General features: G+C 50.5%; 1 protein-coding gene across 2 annotated transcripts; it reads left to right on the forward strand.

Moving 5' to 3' along the window:
- Positions 1-8,403: 8,403 nt before the first annotated feature.
- On the forward strand, positions 8,404-10,127 carry LOC105544454 (chromosome unknown open reading frame, human C11orf86). 2 transcript variants are annotated; one of them, XM_011986967.1, is made up of 2 exons: positions 8,404-8,758; positions 9,306-10,127. In XM_011986967.1, the coding sequence occupies exons 1-2, from the start codon at positions 8,483-8,485 to the stop codon at positions 9,375-9,377; spliced, it is 348 nt and encodes a 115-aa protein (XP_011842357.1). In that variant the 5' UTR covers positions 8,404-8,482; the 3' UTR covers positions 9,378-10,127. The 2 variants fall into 2 exon arrangements, with proteins under 2 accessions (XP_011842357.1, XP_011842356.1); XM_011986966.1 differs by having other exon boundaries at positions 8,431-8,758; positions 9,303-9,551.
- Positions 10,128-17,487: the final 7,360 nt, after the last annotated feature.

Consider the following 17,487-nt stretch of genomic DNA (forward strand, 5'->3'; position numbering starts at 1 on the left):
CACGTCCGGCCTCAAGGCTAATTTTTGTACTTTTTTTAGAGACGGGGTTTCACCATGTTGGCCAGGCTGGTCTTGAACTCTTGGCCTCAAGTGCTCTGCCCACCTCAGCCTCCCAAAGTGCTGGGATTACAGACATGAGCTGCCGCACCCAAACTGGGCATCATATTTTCAAGGAGAAAGTCTAGTAGTACTAACTGCTAGGTTTAAAATTTTGTCTAATCCTCCTAGAGGATATGTGAAGACTCAGGCCCCACCCATGGAGGGTAGAAAACACATTTGCTGAAGACTCTATGTCCTGGCCTGACTCAGCTGGCTGGATTCCAGGCCCATCATTGACTATACTTCTGTCATTTCAGCCGAGAGAAGAAGAGATGAGTATAAGCTCCAGAGGGGTGCAAAGGTGAAGCGCACTTGCAAAGGTCAGTCTCCCAGGGTAGAGGGCATGCCCCACCCCTGCTGCCTTCCAAGGTCAGTCAGACTTTCAATATCTGATTCTCAAGGTTCTGGAGAGTGGGCTCTTGAGGCTGGGCTCCAATATCACCTCCTCCAAGAGGCCTGCCTAGATCCTCCCCTCCCCCAAGCCAGATGTGGTCTGTCATTCTCTTCTGTTCACCAAAACAAGGTCTTGCCCACAGCAGGTAGATGTAGATCACTTTCATTGGCTCACTCATAAGGAACATGGTAGCCTGTCCCAGCTTGCAGCCTTCCAGTTTATCTAAGCCTCACCAGAACTTTAAATGACATCAGCCACTTACATGAATAGATACAGGAAATATCTCTTTCCTACTTCACTTTAGGAAATAGATACTACTGTGTTTTGTTACTTTCAAGGCACACTTTTTTCCTCCACATTTTAACCTCTCTAAAACGGGGCTGTACCTTCCAAGGAGTGGGTAATGGGTTTCTTTCTTTCTTTCTCTCTCTTTCTTTCTTTCTTTCTTTCTTTCTCTCTTTCTCTCTTTCTCTCTTTCTTTCTTTCCTTTTCTTTCTTTCTTTCTTTCTTTCTTTCTTTCTTTTCTTTCTCTCTCTCTCTCTCTCTCTTTTTCTTTCTTTCTTTCTTCCCTTTCTCCCTTCTTTCTTTATTTTCTTTCCTGAGACAGGGTCTCACTGTGTTGCCCAGGCTGGAGTGCAGTGGCTTCAATCACAGCTCACTGCAGCCTCAACCTCCTGGGCTCCAGCCATCCTCCCACCTCAGCCTCCCAAGTGGCTGGGACTATAGGCACATGCCACCAGGCCCAGCTAATTTTTTTCTAATTTTTGTACAGGCAGGGTGTCATTAAGTTGTGCAGGCTGGTCTTAAACTCCTGGGCTCAAGCAATCCTCCTGCCTCGGTCTCCCAAACTGCTGGGATTACAGACGTGAGCCACCGTGCCCAGCCCAGATATTCTTTCTTAATGGTATATAAAATACTGCCACCTTTCCATAGATGTCCTCTTAGATTTTATGAAATAAAGCATGATCCCCGTGTTATAGTGGAGAAATTGTAGACACATGAGGTTAAGCCACTCACCCAAGGCACATAGCCAGTACATGAAAGGGCAAGGCTTTAAACACAGGCAGTGGAGGAGGCCTGGAATCCTTGGTGTCTGTGGTAGGCCATCTCCAAGATGGTCCCCAATGATCCTAGCCTCCTGGTGTTCACGCCCTTGTGTCATCTCCACCCCTTGAGGGTAGACTGGACCTGGCGACTCGCCTCTAAGGAACAGAATAAAGCAAGTGATGGGTTGCCATGTTCTGTGGTCGGCAAGTCCGTGTAAACCTATCCCCAAAACCCAAGGAAGCTGAGGCCAAAGAAAGAGGCCGACAAATTCAGTTTCTTAGAAAAAACATTTTTTTGTTGTTGTTTGTTTTTGAGACAGAGTCTCGCTCCGTCGCCCAGACTGGAGTGCGGTGGTACCATCTAGGCTCACTGCAACCTCCGCCTCCCAGATTAAAGTGATTCTCCTGCCTCAGCCTCCCAAGTAGCTGAGATTACAGGCATGCACCACCACGACCAGCTGATTTTTGTATTTTTAGTAGAGACTGGATTTCACCATGTTGGCCAGGCTGGTCTCGAACTCCTGGCCTCAAATGATCCGCCTGCCTTGGCCTCCCAAAGTGCTGGGATTACAGGCATGAGCCACCACACCCAGCCAAAAAGAAACATTTAATACAGATTTTGGAACAGCAGCCAAGTCTGTGTTTCACGCTGCGGCAAGACGTGTTGGTGGATCCCCACGCTATAGATCCCCAGACCCAGGGCTTATATACCACAGGGCAGGAATGTGTAAGACAATTGAAGTTTGGGACCTCAGGGAAAGGCAAGAATGTGATATGGATCTGCCTATGGGTAGGATTTATGGTAACAGTAGATAGAGTAGAAATCTGTAATCCCAGCACTTTGGGTGGCCGAGGCGGGCGGATCAAGACCATCCTGGCTAACACAGTGAAACCCTGTCTCTACTAAAAATACAAAAAATTAGCCAGGCGTGGTGGCTGGCGCCTGTAGTCCCAGCTACTCAGGAGGCTGAGGCAGCAGAATGGTGTGAACCCAGGAGGCGGAGCTTGCAATGAGCCGAGATCGCACCACTGCACTCCACTCCAGCCTGGGCGACAGAGTGAGACTCTGTCTCAAAAAAAAAAAAAAAAAAAAAAAGGTAGAAATCTTAGAGGCATTCCCAGAATGGGGGTTAATAAGAAGTCAACGTGGTGGATTAGCATCCAAGACGGAGTTGCTCTGGCCTCACATGTCACTTCTGCAGTTAGTCTCCAAAGATCCCGGCTTGTCTTTCTCGCCATCTCTTGCTCTCACTCGCTTGCTCTGATTAAAGCCAGCTGCCACTTTGTGAGATGGTCTTTGGAGAGGCCCAAGTAGCAACAATCAAGAAGCAGAGACCCTCAGTCCCACAATCCAAAAAGAATTAAATTATGCAAACAACCACAAGAATGAGCTTGGAAGCAGATCCACCTAAGAAGGACCTGGAGAAGACTTGACTGTGGCCTCTGAGAGATCCGAGCCAGAGACCTGCTAAGCCGCGCCCCCATTCCTGACCCACAGAAACTGAGATAATAAATGTGTGTTGTTTTAAGTCTCTAAGTTTTGGGGTAATTTGTTAGATAGCAACAGACAACTAATAGTCTCCAATATTTAATACCAGTTATTTACTGTGTTGGGTCGTGGGGACACAGAGATGAAGGTGTTCTTCTAGCCTTCAGGGGGTACCTAGTCTGGTGAGGTAAGGCAGACATGTATGATTGTGTTACTGTGTGTATTGGGTTATCGGGTGGGCTGTAAAGGGGACTGCCTATCTTACACAGCCTGGAGGTGTCAGGGCAGGCTTTTTGGGGAGGTGTCACTCACAAAGCAGAGTTTGGAAAGGTGAGTAAGAGCTTGCCAGGTGCTATAGTTTGAACATCTGCTCCAAAACTCATGTCAAACTCTAATTGTCATTATGACAGTTATCAAGAGGTGGAACGGCGAAGAGGTGATTAGGTGACTGGATTACTGCAATTATCAGGAAGTGGGTTCCTGATAAAAGTGAGTTCAGCCCCCTCTTGCCCTTGCCCAATTTTGCTTTCTCTTACCCTTCCACCTTCTGCCATGGGATGACATAACACAAAGGCCCTCATCGGAGGCTGATGCCATTCTTTTGGACTTCCCAGCCTCCAGAACCATGAATCAAATGAGTGATTGTTTAGAAATTAACCCGTCTCTGTTACAGCAACACAAATCAGTCTAAGATACCAGGTGAAGAAGGCAGAGAAGCAGTGAGGAGGGAAGGAGGAGAACACAGATTTTTCTCCCTCTCCTCAGTGGATTTGGGAAATTGTTTTAAGACTGCATGCTTGGCAAGAGGGTACTCCACAGCTATGTTCTTGACGTAAGAGCGAGTGATTCATCCCACCACATCTCAAAAGTCTGTGAGTCAGCCACTTCTTCCTGGGCTCAGACCTTTGTGAGAGTGGGGATTTGAGTTGACTACGTGTGTTGAAGTGAGGGCGTTGAAGATTGTGTAATGGTTTTGTTGCTTTTTAACCAGGGTCAGGACTGACCTTTGGAGTGTTGTCAGCGTTGAAATTAAAGGACCTGGGTACAAATCAGAGTCAGTGTTAGGGACAGGCTGGGGCAGAAGGTCAGGGCTCCTTTTTTCCATTCTCTTCACACTGGCCCTGTCATAGCTCCTCTGGGAGCTGAGCCTGGCAGATTTTAAGCAACCCTTCACCCAAGGAAGATTCAGAAACTGAGCAGAAAGGATGAGGGCAAGGCCAGGCCTTGGGGGACAAGGTTAGTGTGACCCAAGAGCTGCAGCCAGCACTTCCCTGGCCCTGGATAGGGGTGCCCTCTGCAGCACCCCAAACATGGAGGAGGCAGGACAGCTGGCTTCCAGTCCTGCGTCTGCTGCCTAGTCTGGGGAAGGAGACCTGAGTGATTAAAGCACAGGTTTTTAAAGCCCGGCTGACCAGGGTGGCTGACCAGCTCTGCCACTTAGTGGGCATGCTCTCCAGCCAGGTGATTAATCTCCCTGATCCTCAGTTTTCTGATCTATAAAATGAGATGACAATCCCCACATCATAGGACTATCATGAGGTTTAAATGAAATCTGTGAAGGGGTTGACTCAAATCAGTGGTTAAAACAAAAAGGAGCTGGGCATGATGGCTCATGCCTATAATCCCAGCTATTCAGGAGGCTGAGACAGGAGGATCACTTGAGACCAGGAGTTTGTGACCAGCCTGGGCAACATAGAGAAACCTTATCTCTAAAATAAACAAAAAAATACATAATCAAAATAAAACAAAAAGGAGCATGGAATAGATGTATGGGATCCCTTCAGCACTCAGATTCTACCATTCTCAGGCCGGGCGTGGTGGTTCACACCTGAAATCCCAGCACTTTGGGAGGCTGAGGTGGGCAGATTGCTCGAGTGCAGGAGTTCGAAACCAGCCTGAGTAACATGATGAAACTCCATCTCTACAAAAAATAGAAAAATTAGCCAGGCCTGGTGGCACATACCTGTAGTCCCAGCTACTCAGGAGGCTGAGGTGGGAGGATCATTTGAGCCCGGGAGGTCAAGGCTGCAGTGAGCTGAAATCATGCCACTGTCTTCCAGCCTGAGCAACAGAGTGAGACCCTGTTTCAAAAAACAAAACAACCATTCTGAAGAATCTGCTGGCCCAGCCCCAGGCTTCCTGTCTTGGGGGAAAGAGCTGCTGATGGCAGTCTCACCTTTAGAAGCATCCACACTCATGATTTCGTCTTATATTTGAAACAACCCATTTTACAGGCTGAGTTCGGTGGCTCATGCCTGTAATCCAGCACTTTGGGAGGCCGAGGTGGGTGGATCACGAGGCCAGGAGTTCAAGACCAGCCAGGCCAACATGGTGAAACCCCATCTCTACTAAAAATACAAAAATTAGCCAGGCATGGTGGCACGTGACTGTAATCCCAGCTACTCAGGAGAATCACTTCAACCCAGGAGGCAGAGTTTGCGGTGAGCCAAGATCACACCACTGCACTCCAACCTGGGTGACAGAGCAAGACTCCATCTCAAAAAAAAAAAAAAAAAAAAAAAAAATTAAGAAAGAAACAACCCATTCTGCAGATGAGACTGACCAAGAGGGAAAGGATTTGCCCACAGCAGTGAATACCACTGATATGGTTTGGATTTGTGTCCCCACCAAACTTCATGGTGAATTGTAGTCTCCAGTGTTGGAGGTGGTTGACTCGTGGGGGTGGATTCTCATGAATGGTTTAGCCCCATCCCCTTGGCGCTGTTTTCATGATAGTGAGTGAGTTCTTGTGAGATCTGGTTGTTTAAAAGTGTGTAGGCTGGGCACGGTGGCTCATGCCTTTATTCCAAACACTTTAGGAGACCGAGGTGGGCAGATCACTTGAGGCCAGGAGTTCAAGGCCAGCCTGGGAAATATAGCAAGACCTTGTCTCTACCAGAAATATAAAAAATTAACTGGGTGTGGTGGTGGGCACCTGTAGTCCCAGCTACTCAGGAGGCTGAGGCATGAGAATCACTTAAACCCGGGAGGTGGAGGTTGCAAGGAACCGAGATCGCGCCACTGCACTCCAGCCTGGGCGACAGAGTGAGACTCTGTCTGGAAAAAAAAAAAAAAAAGGATACAGCCCCTCCTGCCACTCTCTCTTTCTCCTGCTCCTATCATGTGAGATGCTTCATCCCCGCTTTGCCTTCCACCGTGGTTGGAAGCTTCCTGAGGCCTCCCCAGCAGCAGAAGCTGCTATGCTTCCTGTACGGCCTGCAGAACCAGGAGCTAATTAAACTTCTTGTCTTTATAAATTACCCAGTCTCAGGTATTTCCTATTTTTATTATTATTATTTTTTGAGACAGAGTCTCGCTCTGTGCCCAGGCTGGGGTGCAGTGGCACAATCTTAGCTCACTACAACCTCCGCCTCCTGGGTTCAAGCAATTCTCCTGCCTCAGCCTCCCAAGTAGCTGGGATTACAGTTGCCTACCACTATGCCTGGATAATTTTTTGTTCTGTTTTGTTTTGTTTTCTGAGATGGAGTCTTGCTCTGTTGCCCAGGCTGGAGTGCAGTGGCATGATCTCGGTTCACTGCAACCTCTGCTTCCTGGGTTCAAGCAATTCTCCTGCCTCAGCCTCCCAAGTAGCTGGGATTACAGTTGCCTACCACTATGCCTGGATAATTTTTTGTTCTGTTTTGTTTTGTTTTCTGAGATGGAGTCTTGCTCTGTTGCCCAGGCTGGAGTGCAGTGGCATGATCTCGGTTCACTGCAACCTCTGCTTCCTGGGTTCAAGCAATTCTCCTGTTTCAGCCTCCCGAGTAGCTGGGAGTACAGGCACACGCCACCATGCCTGGCTAATCTTTATATTTTTTCAGTAGAGACGGGGTTTCACCATGTTGGCCAGGCTGGTCTCAAACTCCTGACCTTGTGATCTGCCTCAGCCTTCCAAAGTGCTGGGATTACAGGTGTGAGCCACTGCACCTGGCCTAATTTTTGCATTTTTAGTAGAGATGGGGTTTCACCATATTCGCCAGGCTGGTCTTGAACTTCTGACCTCAAGTGATCCACCCGCCTCGGCTACCCAAAGTGCTAGGATTACAGGCATGAGCCACCGCTCCCGGCCTCACGTCTTTCTTTAATAACAGCAGGAGAATGGACTAATACAACCACCAACTCTCTTTGTTCGAGGGCTTGCTGTGTGCTAAGCCCTGTGGATCACATTTAATACGCACAACAATTACCCAAGTTATTTGTCCTTCTTACAGATGAAGGAGAAAAATGTGCCCAAGGTCACAAGGCTGCAAGGAATGAAGCTACAGTTTACGCAGAGGCAGTCGGTCCTCAGAGCTTGAGTGCTTAAGGGTTGTGCTGTGCTGCTGGGACATTAGGCGCAGCGCTGGGCCTGGAAAAAAATCCAGGCCTCCTGACTCCTAGCCTGGAGCAGTCGTGTTTCCTTTTGTTTCTTAAAAAAAAAAAAAAAATTCTCCAGTATTGTAGAACACATCTAACATAAAATTTACCATTTCAGCCATTGTTGTGCAACTGATCTCTGGAACTCTTCACCTTATGAACATCTACAGCCATGAAACTCTTCATTCCTCCCTCCTCCAGTGCCTGGCAATGGCCATCCTCCTTGCTGTCTTTGTGAATGTGGTTGTTCTAGTTTCCTTTTTGAAAAACATACTGATTCTTTTTTGAAAAACCTATTTCTTTTTGAGATGCAGTCTTGCTCTGTCACCCAGGCTGGGTGCAGTGGCGCGATCTCCGCTCACTGCAACCTCCGCCTTCCGGGTTCGAGTGATTCCCATGCCTCAGCCTCCCGAGTAGCTGGGATTACAGGTGCCCGCCACCATGCCCGGCTAATTTTTTGTATTTTTAGTAGAGACGGGATTTTACCATGTTGGCAACACTGGTCTGGAACTCCTGATCTCAGGCAATCTGCCTGCCTTGGCCTCTCAAAGTGCTAGAATTACAGGCATGAGCCACCGGGCCCAGCCCAATTCTTAAAAGGCTGTCTCTGTTTCTCTGTTAAGCCATGGGTGCTCAGTGTCAATGGATGCCAGGGCCATAGAAATTCAGAGGAGAACAAACTCTTCAGGGATGAGGTAGTCAGGGAAGGCTGCCTAGAGGAGAAGGAGGAGGAGGAGAGGGAAGGGGAAGGGAGGAGGAGGGGGAAGGGAAAGGAAGGAGGAGGGGAGGAAGGAGGGGGAAGGGAGGAGGAGGGAGAAGGGGAGGGCGAGGAGGAGGAGAGGAGGGGAAGGAGGGAGTGGCAATTTCCTCCCCTTGTCCTTCACTCCTTGACCCAGAAGGTGGGGAAGCAGAGTGGTGAGGTGAGTCAGGGATGCTTGACCCTGTGGCCTGCCCTTTGATTTATGAAAGCTACCTTGGCAGTACCAACCTTTGCCCCCAAGTGATCTCTTGTAAGACAGGTGGAGGCACTGGGCCACCTCAGAGGGCCGTGTCTTGCTGAGGGGCCGGAGTAGTCCTGTGCCTGCAGCCTCCAGAGCCATGGGAACAGGGCTGCGAAGCCAGTCCTTGCGAGGGCCCCGACCCTCCTATGGAAAGCTGCAGGAACCCTGGGGGAGGGCCCAGGAGGGCCAACTCCGCAGGGCGCTAAGCCTCAGACAGGGGCGAGAGAAGTCCAGGTCCCAGGGCCTCGACAGAGGCACAGAAGGGCCAGATGCCACTGCCCAGGAGCGGGTGCCAGGGAGCCTGGGGGACACAGAGCAGCTGATCCAAGCCCAGCGAGGAAGCAGCCGGCGGTGGCTGAGGCAGTACCAACAGGTATGGCTGTGGGCTGAAGGATGGAGGGTACCACAGCGGGTGGGTGGGGACTCCAGGGCATCAAAAGTTCAGAGGCAGAGCCATCCCAGGCTGTGTACCAAGATGACAGCCAAGCTACCTGGAGATGAGGGTTCAGAGAGAGATACCCCAGAGCCATATTTCAGAGGGCCCTGTGGGCATTTGGGATTTATCCCATAGGCACTGGGGAACCACTGAAGGTTTTAGAGGAGGAGGGCGATGTGGTGAGTGCTGTTTTTAGCTGATTAATCTGATAGTATGTTGGACAGGGGAATGGAGCAGGAAGCAAGGAGATCGGCCAGTGCAACTTCCCAGAAGTACACTGTGTGACCCTCTCACCCCAGGGAAAAAGGGACCCCTTTGTGGGGAGCTGCGGGCTCCTGGCCCCTGCCTCCTTCCTCTAAGAGACAGGGTCTCCAATGAGCAGGGCTTCTCTCCCTCGGGTCTACCCCCACCTCGTGGCTGTGGGTGGAACAACATCTAGCCCACCACAGTCCGTGGGACCTCCCCCACCTCTGTCTTCCAGCAGGTAAGAAGAAGGTGGGAGAGATTTGTCGCCATCTTCCCCAGCGTGACTCTGCATCAGCTGGCCTCCCCGTAGCCCACACTGGACACCATCAGCTAAAGGTGCTGGAAGCCATGGTGGCTCCTGCTGTGCCTGGACCAGCCCGCCATGTCTGCTGACCTACCTCTTCACAGCTCTCTGGACTATGGCTGGGTGGCCCAAGGAGGCTTCTGCCACCAGCTCACTGGAGTCACCACGTGGCTGCCCCTCTTAGCTGAGGCCCTCCCACCCCAACACTAGCTCTCTTCGAATACCCAAGCAGGGTCAAAAAGAAGGAGGCTCAGCTGTCTGCCCTCTGAGCTTGGGTAGGAGCCTTGGACTATGATTCTGTGAAGGTTTAGAAGAAGCCTGCCCAGAATGTGGGCTGTGGACGCTTCTGCCCCACACGACCAGCTGTCAACTTCCATGACGGAGCCTGGTGAAGCCAGACCCGTGGCTGAGAGGCTCACAGATGTTGCCTGGTCACTGGGCCATGACCCAACTGCCCTTCTCATCACTTGCTGATGGTGGACCAGGGCCAGGTCTCCCTCCCAGATGGTGAGCCCCCTGGGGCAAGGACCACAGCTGGGTGGCCCTCCGGGCTGAGCACCCCATCCAGAAAACCTTTGAACCTCACGGTGTCCTGATGAAGGAAGCAGAGGAAGACTTCCTCCCTGTGTGACACAGGGACACACTGAGGCCCAGAGTGGGGAAGGGATTTCTTGTTTTTGGCATCTCCGGCCCCACCCCACCCCATCCAGTGTCCAGCATCGGAGTTGAACACAGTAATAAAGATGCTGAGAAAAAGTCGACAATTTGCCTGGTGACTAACTCGCTGGCTCAGACCCCCACCCCTGCTGACCCCTGTGAGTCAGGCTAAGCCCAGAGCATCCCAGAATGATTGCTGGGGGGGCACCAGGGCAGGGCGGATCCCCCAGCAGGCTGGGCCTTTCCTGCCACTTCTCTGGACATTTTTTCCCTAGAGGGATTGCGCCCACCCTGCGTTGACCTCAAGGCCAGCTTCAGAGGATCTGGCTTTCAGTGTCCTGCCTCTGTGCCCACCCCACTGAGGTGGGGTTCCTTCTGAGGCTCAGAAAGGCAAGGGCCACACAGAAGGAGAGGGTCTGACCCCCAAAAACCTGAGCTCTTCGAGAGACACTGGCACTTTTTGCAGGGCCCCTGGGGCTCTCCAGGCTCCAGCAGGCCCAAGGTTAAAGGTGAGGGAGCAGCTAAGCATTCTGGTCGAGGATCTGTTCCGGGGGGCGTTGTCCAGCAGACAGGGGAGGCTTCTCCGTTTCCCCAGAGACCAGGCCCCATCGGGGCCATCCAGAAACAAGGGGGCACTGGGAAAATTTAGTTCCAGGAAGCCTAGGGTGCCTGGCTGGGAAGCTAGATGGTAGGAGCCCACCAGAAGCCTCGAGCCCTACTGGTCTTGCACTTCAGATGCCCTTCTCAGCCTCTTCTGCAGTAGTCTCTGAGGTGCCTCTGGGAAACCCCAGGACTCCAAGGGACAGAATTGAAATTCACAGCTCTGACCCACCTCTCAATGTCTGGAGGAGGAAAATGGGGCCCAGAATGGGGCAGGACTTCTCATCCTCCAGGATGCTGCCCTCCAAGTTCGTCCCAGCCTCTTTATCCTCAGAGAATCTCTAGCCCAACTCCCAGCAGTTCTATTTGTCACACTCTGACTAGTTTGTCTAGTTACGTGCTTTTTTCTTTTCTTTCTTTCTTTCTTTCTTTTTTTTTTGTCTAGTTATGTGATTTTTTTTTTTTTTTTTGCGATGGAGTCTTGCTCTGTCACCCAGGTTGGAGTGCAGTGGTGTGATCTCGACCCACTGCAACCTCTGCCTCCTGAGTTCAAGAGATTCTCCTGCCTCGGTCTGGATTCTCCTGCCTCAGTATGAGAAGCTGGGATTACAGGCCCCTGTCACCACTCCTGGCTAATTTTTGTATTTTTAGTAGAAACAGGGTTTCACTATGTTGGCCAAGCTGGTCTCAAACTCCTGACCTCAAGCGATTCACCCTCCTTGGCCTCACAAAGGACTGGGATTACAGACGTGACCCACAATGCCTGGCTTTTTTCTTCCATTACACTGAAAGTTCCACGGAAACCTGGTCTGTTCACTATCAGGACCCCAGTGCCTAGTTCTGGGCCTGGCACATAGTAGGTGTTTAATGAATTATCATTCAGTGAATGAGGGACTGGCCCAAGGTCACCCAGTGAGTTGATGGCTGAGCTGAGCCTGCAGCTCATGGATTTGGAGGGTTCCTGCTTAGACAGAGGAATTCTATCCTTGTCAGCAGCCCCATCAACAGGGACTACATCTCTGGGGTCCTTGGCAGAGGCCTCCCCCAAACATTCACACACTCTGGTAGGTTGCTTCCAAAGATGTCCATAACCATCTATCCCATCACATCTCTCCATGCATTGTCTTGTCACACCTCTCATCTAGAGTGGAGTCCATGGGGGGCCAAAGTAGGAGGATCTCTGGAGCCTAGGAGTTCAGGGATGCAGTGAGCTGTGACTGTGCCACTATACTACAGTCTGGATTAGAGAGCAAGATCCCATTTCTTTAGGGAAAAAAAAAAAAGTGGAGTATATTTTCCCTTTCCTTGACTCTAGATGGGCCATGTGACCTGCTTTGGCCAATAGAATGCATTGGAAGTAATGTTCTGGGACTTCCCCACCCAGGCCTTGTAGCTTCTGTTTCTGCTGTCCTCTGTTTCTACCCCTAGAAGCCAGATGCCATGTAAAGAACTCTGGGCCATCCTGATAGAACGGCCATGTGGAGGTCAGGGGCCACATGGAAGAGAACCAAGGTATGCCAGCCAACAGCCAGAACCAACTGCCTGCCATGTAAGTGAGCCCCCAGCCCAGCTTCTAGCTGACTGCAACCTAGCTCACCCCAGCTGACACAACATGGAACAGAAGAACCACCCAATTGAGCCCAGCCAACCCATGGAATTGAGATCTAAGAAACCTTTTTGCTTTACTCCTCTAGGTTTAGGGTGTGTTAGCTTTCTAGGACTGCCATAACAAATTATTACAAACTGGGTGGCTCAAAACAACAGAAATTTGTTATCTAATACTTCTGGAGTTCACAAGTCCAAAATCAAGTTGTTGGCAGTGCTGCACTACTTCTGAAGGCTCTAGGGAAGAATTCTTCCTGCCTCTTCCAAGCTTCCCGTGGTTGTGGGCAATCCTCGGTATTCCTTGGCTTTCGGATGTATCATTCCAATCTATGCCTCCATCATCACATGGCATTCTCCTTGTGTGTCCGTGACCAAATTTCTCTCCTTTTTTTTTTTTTTTTTTTTTTTTTTTTTTTTTTACAGAAAGCATCTTTCTCTGTCACCCAGACTGCAGTGCAGTAGCATGACCATAGCTTAAGTGTAACTTTGAACTCCTGGGCTCAAGGGATCCTCCCACCTCAGCCTCCTGAGTAGTTAGGACTACGAGCATGTGCCCCATGCCTGGCTGATTTTTTAATGTTAATTTTTATTTATATATATTTTTTGAGATGGACTCTCACTCTGTCACCCAGGCTGGAGTGCAGTGGTGCCATCTCAGCTCACAGCAACCTCTGCCTCCTGGGTTCAAGGGATTCTCCTGCCTCAGCCTCCCGAGTAGCTGGGATTACAGGCACCCGCCACCATGCTCAGCTAATTTTTTTTTTTTTGTATTTTTAGTAGAGATGGGGTTTTACTATGTTGGCCAGGCTGGTCTCAAACTCCTGACCTCAGGTGATCTACCCGCTTTGGCCTCCCAAAGTGCTGGGATTATAAGTGCGAGCTACCACACTCAGTGCTTTTTTTGTTTTGAGACAAGGTCTCACTTTGTCAGGCAGGCTAGAGTGCGGTGGCACGGTCTTGGCTCACTGCAGCTTCAGCCTCCCAGGTTTAAGCAATTCTCTTGCCTCAGCCCCCCAAGTAGCTGGGACTACCACCTGGCTAATTTTTGTATTTTTTGTAGAGATGGAGTTTTGCCATGTTGCCCAGGCTGGTCTTGAACTTCTGGTCTCAAGTAATCCTCCCATGTTGGCCTCCCAAAGTGCTGGGTTTACAGGCATGAACCACTGCACCTGGTCAAACTTTCTCTCTTCTTCTTCTTCTTCTTCTTTTTTTTTTTTTTTTTTTGGAGACAGAGTCTCTCTCTGTTGCCAGGCTGGAGTGCAGTGGTGTGATCTTGGCTCACTTCAACCTCCGCCTTCTGAGTTCAAGTGATTCTCTTGCCTTAGCCTCCAGAGTAGCTGGAATACAGGTGCCCAACACCACGCCCAGCTAATTTTTGTATTTTTAGTAGAGACGGGGTTTCACTGAGTTGGCCAGGATGGTCTCAAACTCTTGACCTTGTGATCCGCCCACCTCAGCCTCCCAAACTGCTGGGACCATAGGCATGAGCCACCGCGCCAATTTCTCTCCTCTTGTAAGGACAACTGTCGTATTGGGTTTAGGGCCTACTCTACTCCAGTATGACCTTAACTTGATTATATCTGCAAAGACCCTGCTTCCAAATAAGAACACATTCACAGGTTCCAGGCATGCATGAATTTTGCGGAGACAAAATTCCACCCAGTAGAGACTGTAGTTTGATATGTGCAATAGGCAACACACGCCTCCTTCCCTTGACCCTGGTGGCAGGGGAGCTCTCAGCTGGGGCACAGCAGCCTGAGGACAATGCCAAGAGAGGAACAAAGCGTTTGATTATAACCTTCCTAGAAGGAATAAAGTTACACGGTGCTGCAGACTGGTTGCCACAGCTGAGTATACCCTTTACAACAAGCTCTGAGGTCCATTAGAAAACTTGTCTCAGTCGCCGGGCGCAGTGGCTCACGCCTGTAATCCCAACACTTTGGGAGGCTGAGGTGGGCGGATCACCTGAGGTCGGGAGTTCGAGACCAACCTGACCAACATGGAGAAACCCTGTCTCTACTAAAAATACAAAAAATTAGCCAGACATGGTGGCGCATGCCTGTAATCCCAGCTACTTGGGAGGCTGAGGCAGGAAAATGGCTTGAACCTGGGAGGCGGGGGTTGTGGTGAGCCGAGATCGTGCCACTGCACTCCAATCTGGGCAACAAGAGTGAAATTCCATCTCAAAAAAAAAAGAAAAGAAAAAAAGAAAACCTGCCTCAGCCAGGTGCAGCGGCTCACACCTGTAATCCCAGCACTTTGGGAGGCCAAAGCAGGCAGATCACTTGAGGTCAGGAGTTCGAGGCCAGCCTGGCCAACATGGTGAAATCCAGTGTCTACTAAAAAAATAAAAAAAATAGCCAGGCTTGGTGGTGGGCACCTGTAATCCCAGCTACTCAGGAGGCTGAGGCAGGAGAATCGCTTGAACCCAGAAGATGGAGGTTTCAGTGAGCCGAGATTTCCCCACTGCACTCCAGCCTGGGTAACAGAGCAAGACTCTGTCTCACAAAAAAATTTTAAAAATGAAAGAAACGAAAACTTGTCTCTTTGCCAGTAACTTGGAAAAGGGGGAAAAAAGGCAAAAAAGAAAGAAAACTTGTCCCAGGCTGGAGGAGGCCAGAATGGTGGCCAAGGAGTTTCTAAATTGGGTGACTGCTCTTCTCTCAATAATAGTCCCTGAAGAATTTTTAAACAGAGGAAGACAGGAAGAAGGAAAATGGTGTTTCTGGATCACTCATGGGGTCCACGCCTTCTGCTGGGCACTCGGCCAGGGCCATCTGGGGAGACAATAGGATTCAGTGGTTAAGCATGCTGGTGCTGGGGCCAGACTACCTGAGTTTGAAACTGACTCCACCACTTGGTGGTTTATAACCCTGAGCAAGTCACTTATCTTCTCTGCCTCAGTTTCCTCATTTGTAAAATGCAGCTAATAATGGCACTCAGCTCCTAGGATCACTGAGGGGCTCTCATGAATGTAAAGTCCTTAGCACTGCCTAGAACAGAAGAAGTATCCTTCTGATCTAATCATCCTTATGGCAGCCACACACAGGGCTGGCATCATTGTCCTTATTCTACAGGTGAAGAAATGGAGATTCATTCTTTTTTTTTTTTTTTTTTTTTTGAGAAGGAGTCTTGTTCTGTCACCCAGGCTGGAGTGCAGCAGCACAATCTCGGCTCACTGCAAGCTCCGCCTCCTGGGTTAAAGCAATTCTCCTGCCTCAGTCTCTCAAGTAGCTGGGATTACAGGTGTCTGCCACTGCACCTGGCTAATTTTTGTATTTTTAGTAGAGACGGGGTTTCACCATGTTGGCCAGGCTGGTCTTGAACTCCCAACCTCAAATGATCTACCTGCCTCAGCCTCCCAAATTGGGGATTAAAGGTGTGAGCCACCACGCCCAGCTAGAAATGGAGATTCAAAAAGTGACGTGGGGGGCACACTGGCTACTTGCTCATACTGTTCCCTCTGCCTAGAACACTCTACTCTCCATTTTTCTAGTTTATTCTCTCTTCATCTTTGGCTGAAGTGTCTCATCCTCAGGGATGTCTCCCTCTCCTGCTCCCCCAGACTGAGCTGGTCTCCCTGTCCTTCACCTTCCCAGAATCCTGGCTTAGTGTCTGGCCCCAGGCACTTAGACATCGGGTGTGGAGGGGGTCCAATGGTGGCCCCAAGGAGATTTGTCCATGTTCTAACCCCTGAACCTGTGAGTGTGACCTTATTTGGAAAACAGGTCTTTGCGGGTGTGATTAAGTTAAGATCTTGAGAGGAAGAGATCACTGTGGATTACCCAGGTAGGCCCTAAATCCAGTGACAGGTGTCCTTGTCAGAGAGGCACACAAAGGAAAGACACAGAGGAGAGGCGACGCAAAGATGGAGACAGAGATTGGAGTGATGTGGCCACAAACCTTGGAAGCCAAGGATTGCCAACACCACAGAAGCTGCAAAAAGGGAGTGTGGCCCCATTGGCACCTTGACCTTGACCTCAGGCTGCTGTTCCCCAGAACGACGAGAGAACCCATTTCTGTCGCTTTCAGCCACTGGGTTTGGTGTCATTTGTTACAGCAACCGCAGGAAACTCACAAGGTGTGCTCATAGAATTCACCTGGAACAGAGTCACCTGCCGCCCATTTGGACAGTGACTTGGGTGCAAAATAGGCCTTCATCATGTTAAGCCACTGATTCAGGGGCTGCTCTTTATAGCCACGAGCCTACCCTGACTCATTCCATGTTAGTAACACGTGGCTCCCTCAGGAGACTGGAAACTCCTTGAGGGCAGGGCCATGTCTCCCACTCACCATGAGCAGCTCACCCTGCACAGTGGCCGCCACATTGTAGGAAGAAACATTTGTTGAATGCATTGAGGCTGAGACCTGGAAGATGAGCAGGAGTTGGCCAGATAAAGGGAGGGGATCAATCTTTCAGGTGGAGGGAAAGGTGGAACGGCGTGGGAAAGGTCCAGAGGCTGGAGAGAACAGAGCTCACCTGGGAAGTGCCAACCCATTCAATGGTCTAGGACGCAGCAGATGCCCCTGGCCCAGGCTCTGCACACGTTTGCTACAAATGATTCCCCATCTCCTCTCCCTGCTCCCTGCCCCACTCAAGACTTCTTCAGGTCTTGCCCATCCTGGTTTCGTCTGCACATAAGAACTTCTCGGTCATGGGGCAGGTGGGTGGCTGGGAAGGACACTGGCTGGGCCTCAGGCCAGGCTCCGTGACTGCCGCCCACACACTCATGCCCTTGGGCCTCCATTTCCTCCTCTGTCAAAGGGAGATGATAACTTTCCTTGCCAGCTCTTAGGGTGGGGTGAGGTGACGGGAGAAGGCGTGGACCGCACTGAGCTGGGCCAGAGCCATAGCAGGGCTGGGTTCAAACCTGGTGAGAGGAATAGGGATAAGACAGCTTCCAGGCGGTGAACCCTCTGCCAGCCATGAGCCAATCTGCAGAGAAACTGCCCCCAACCACAAACAGACCTTGCTGACATTGTGGACACATGGAAGGGGCTCTGGTGCCAGTGGAGGCCTCCCCAGTGTTGGTGGGCAACATGGCCCATGCAGACAGATGGCTCCACCAGGGCAAAAGCCTTGGGCTCTCTGTTTATCCACCCTTAGGCCGGTGGATGCCCAATGGTCACATGAAGACATCCCGGTCGAGTCCATTTCTATGTTCTATTTCAGCTGCCCCCAGTCGGCAGAGCAACCCAGTCCTCTCCCATGCCATGGGGTCTCAGGGACCCCTCATGGGGTCCTACAGACAGG

This window comes from Mandrillus leucophaeus, unplaced genomic scaffold (genome assembly GCF_000951045.1).
Source record: "Mandrillus leucophaeus isolate KB7577 unplaced genomic scaffold, Mleu.le_1.0 Scaffold30, whole genome shotgun sequence".
Lineage (NCBI taxonomy): Eukaryota > Metazoa > Chordata > Mammalia > Primates > Cercopithecidae > Mandrillus > Mandrillus leucophaeus.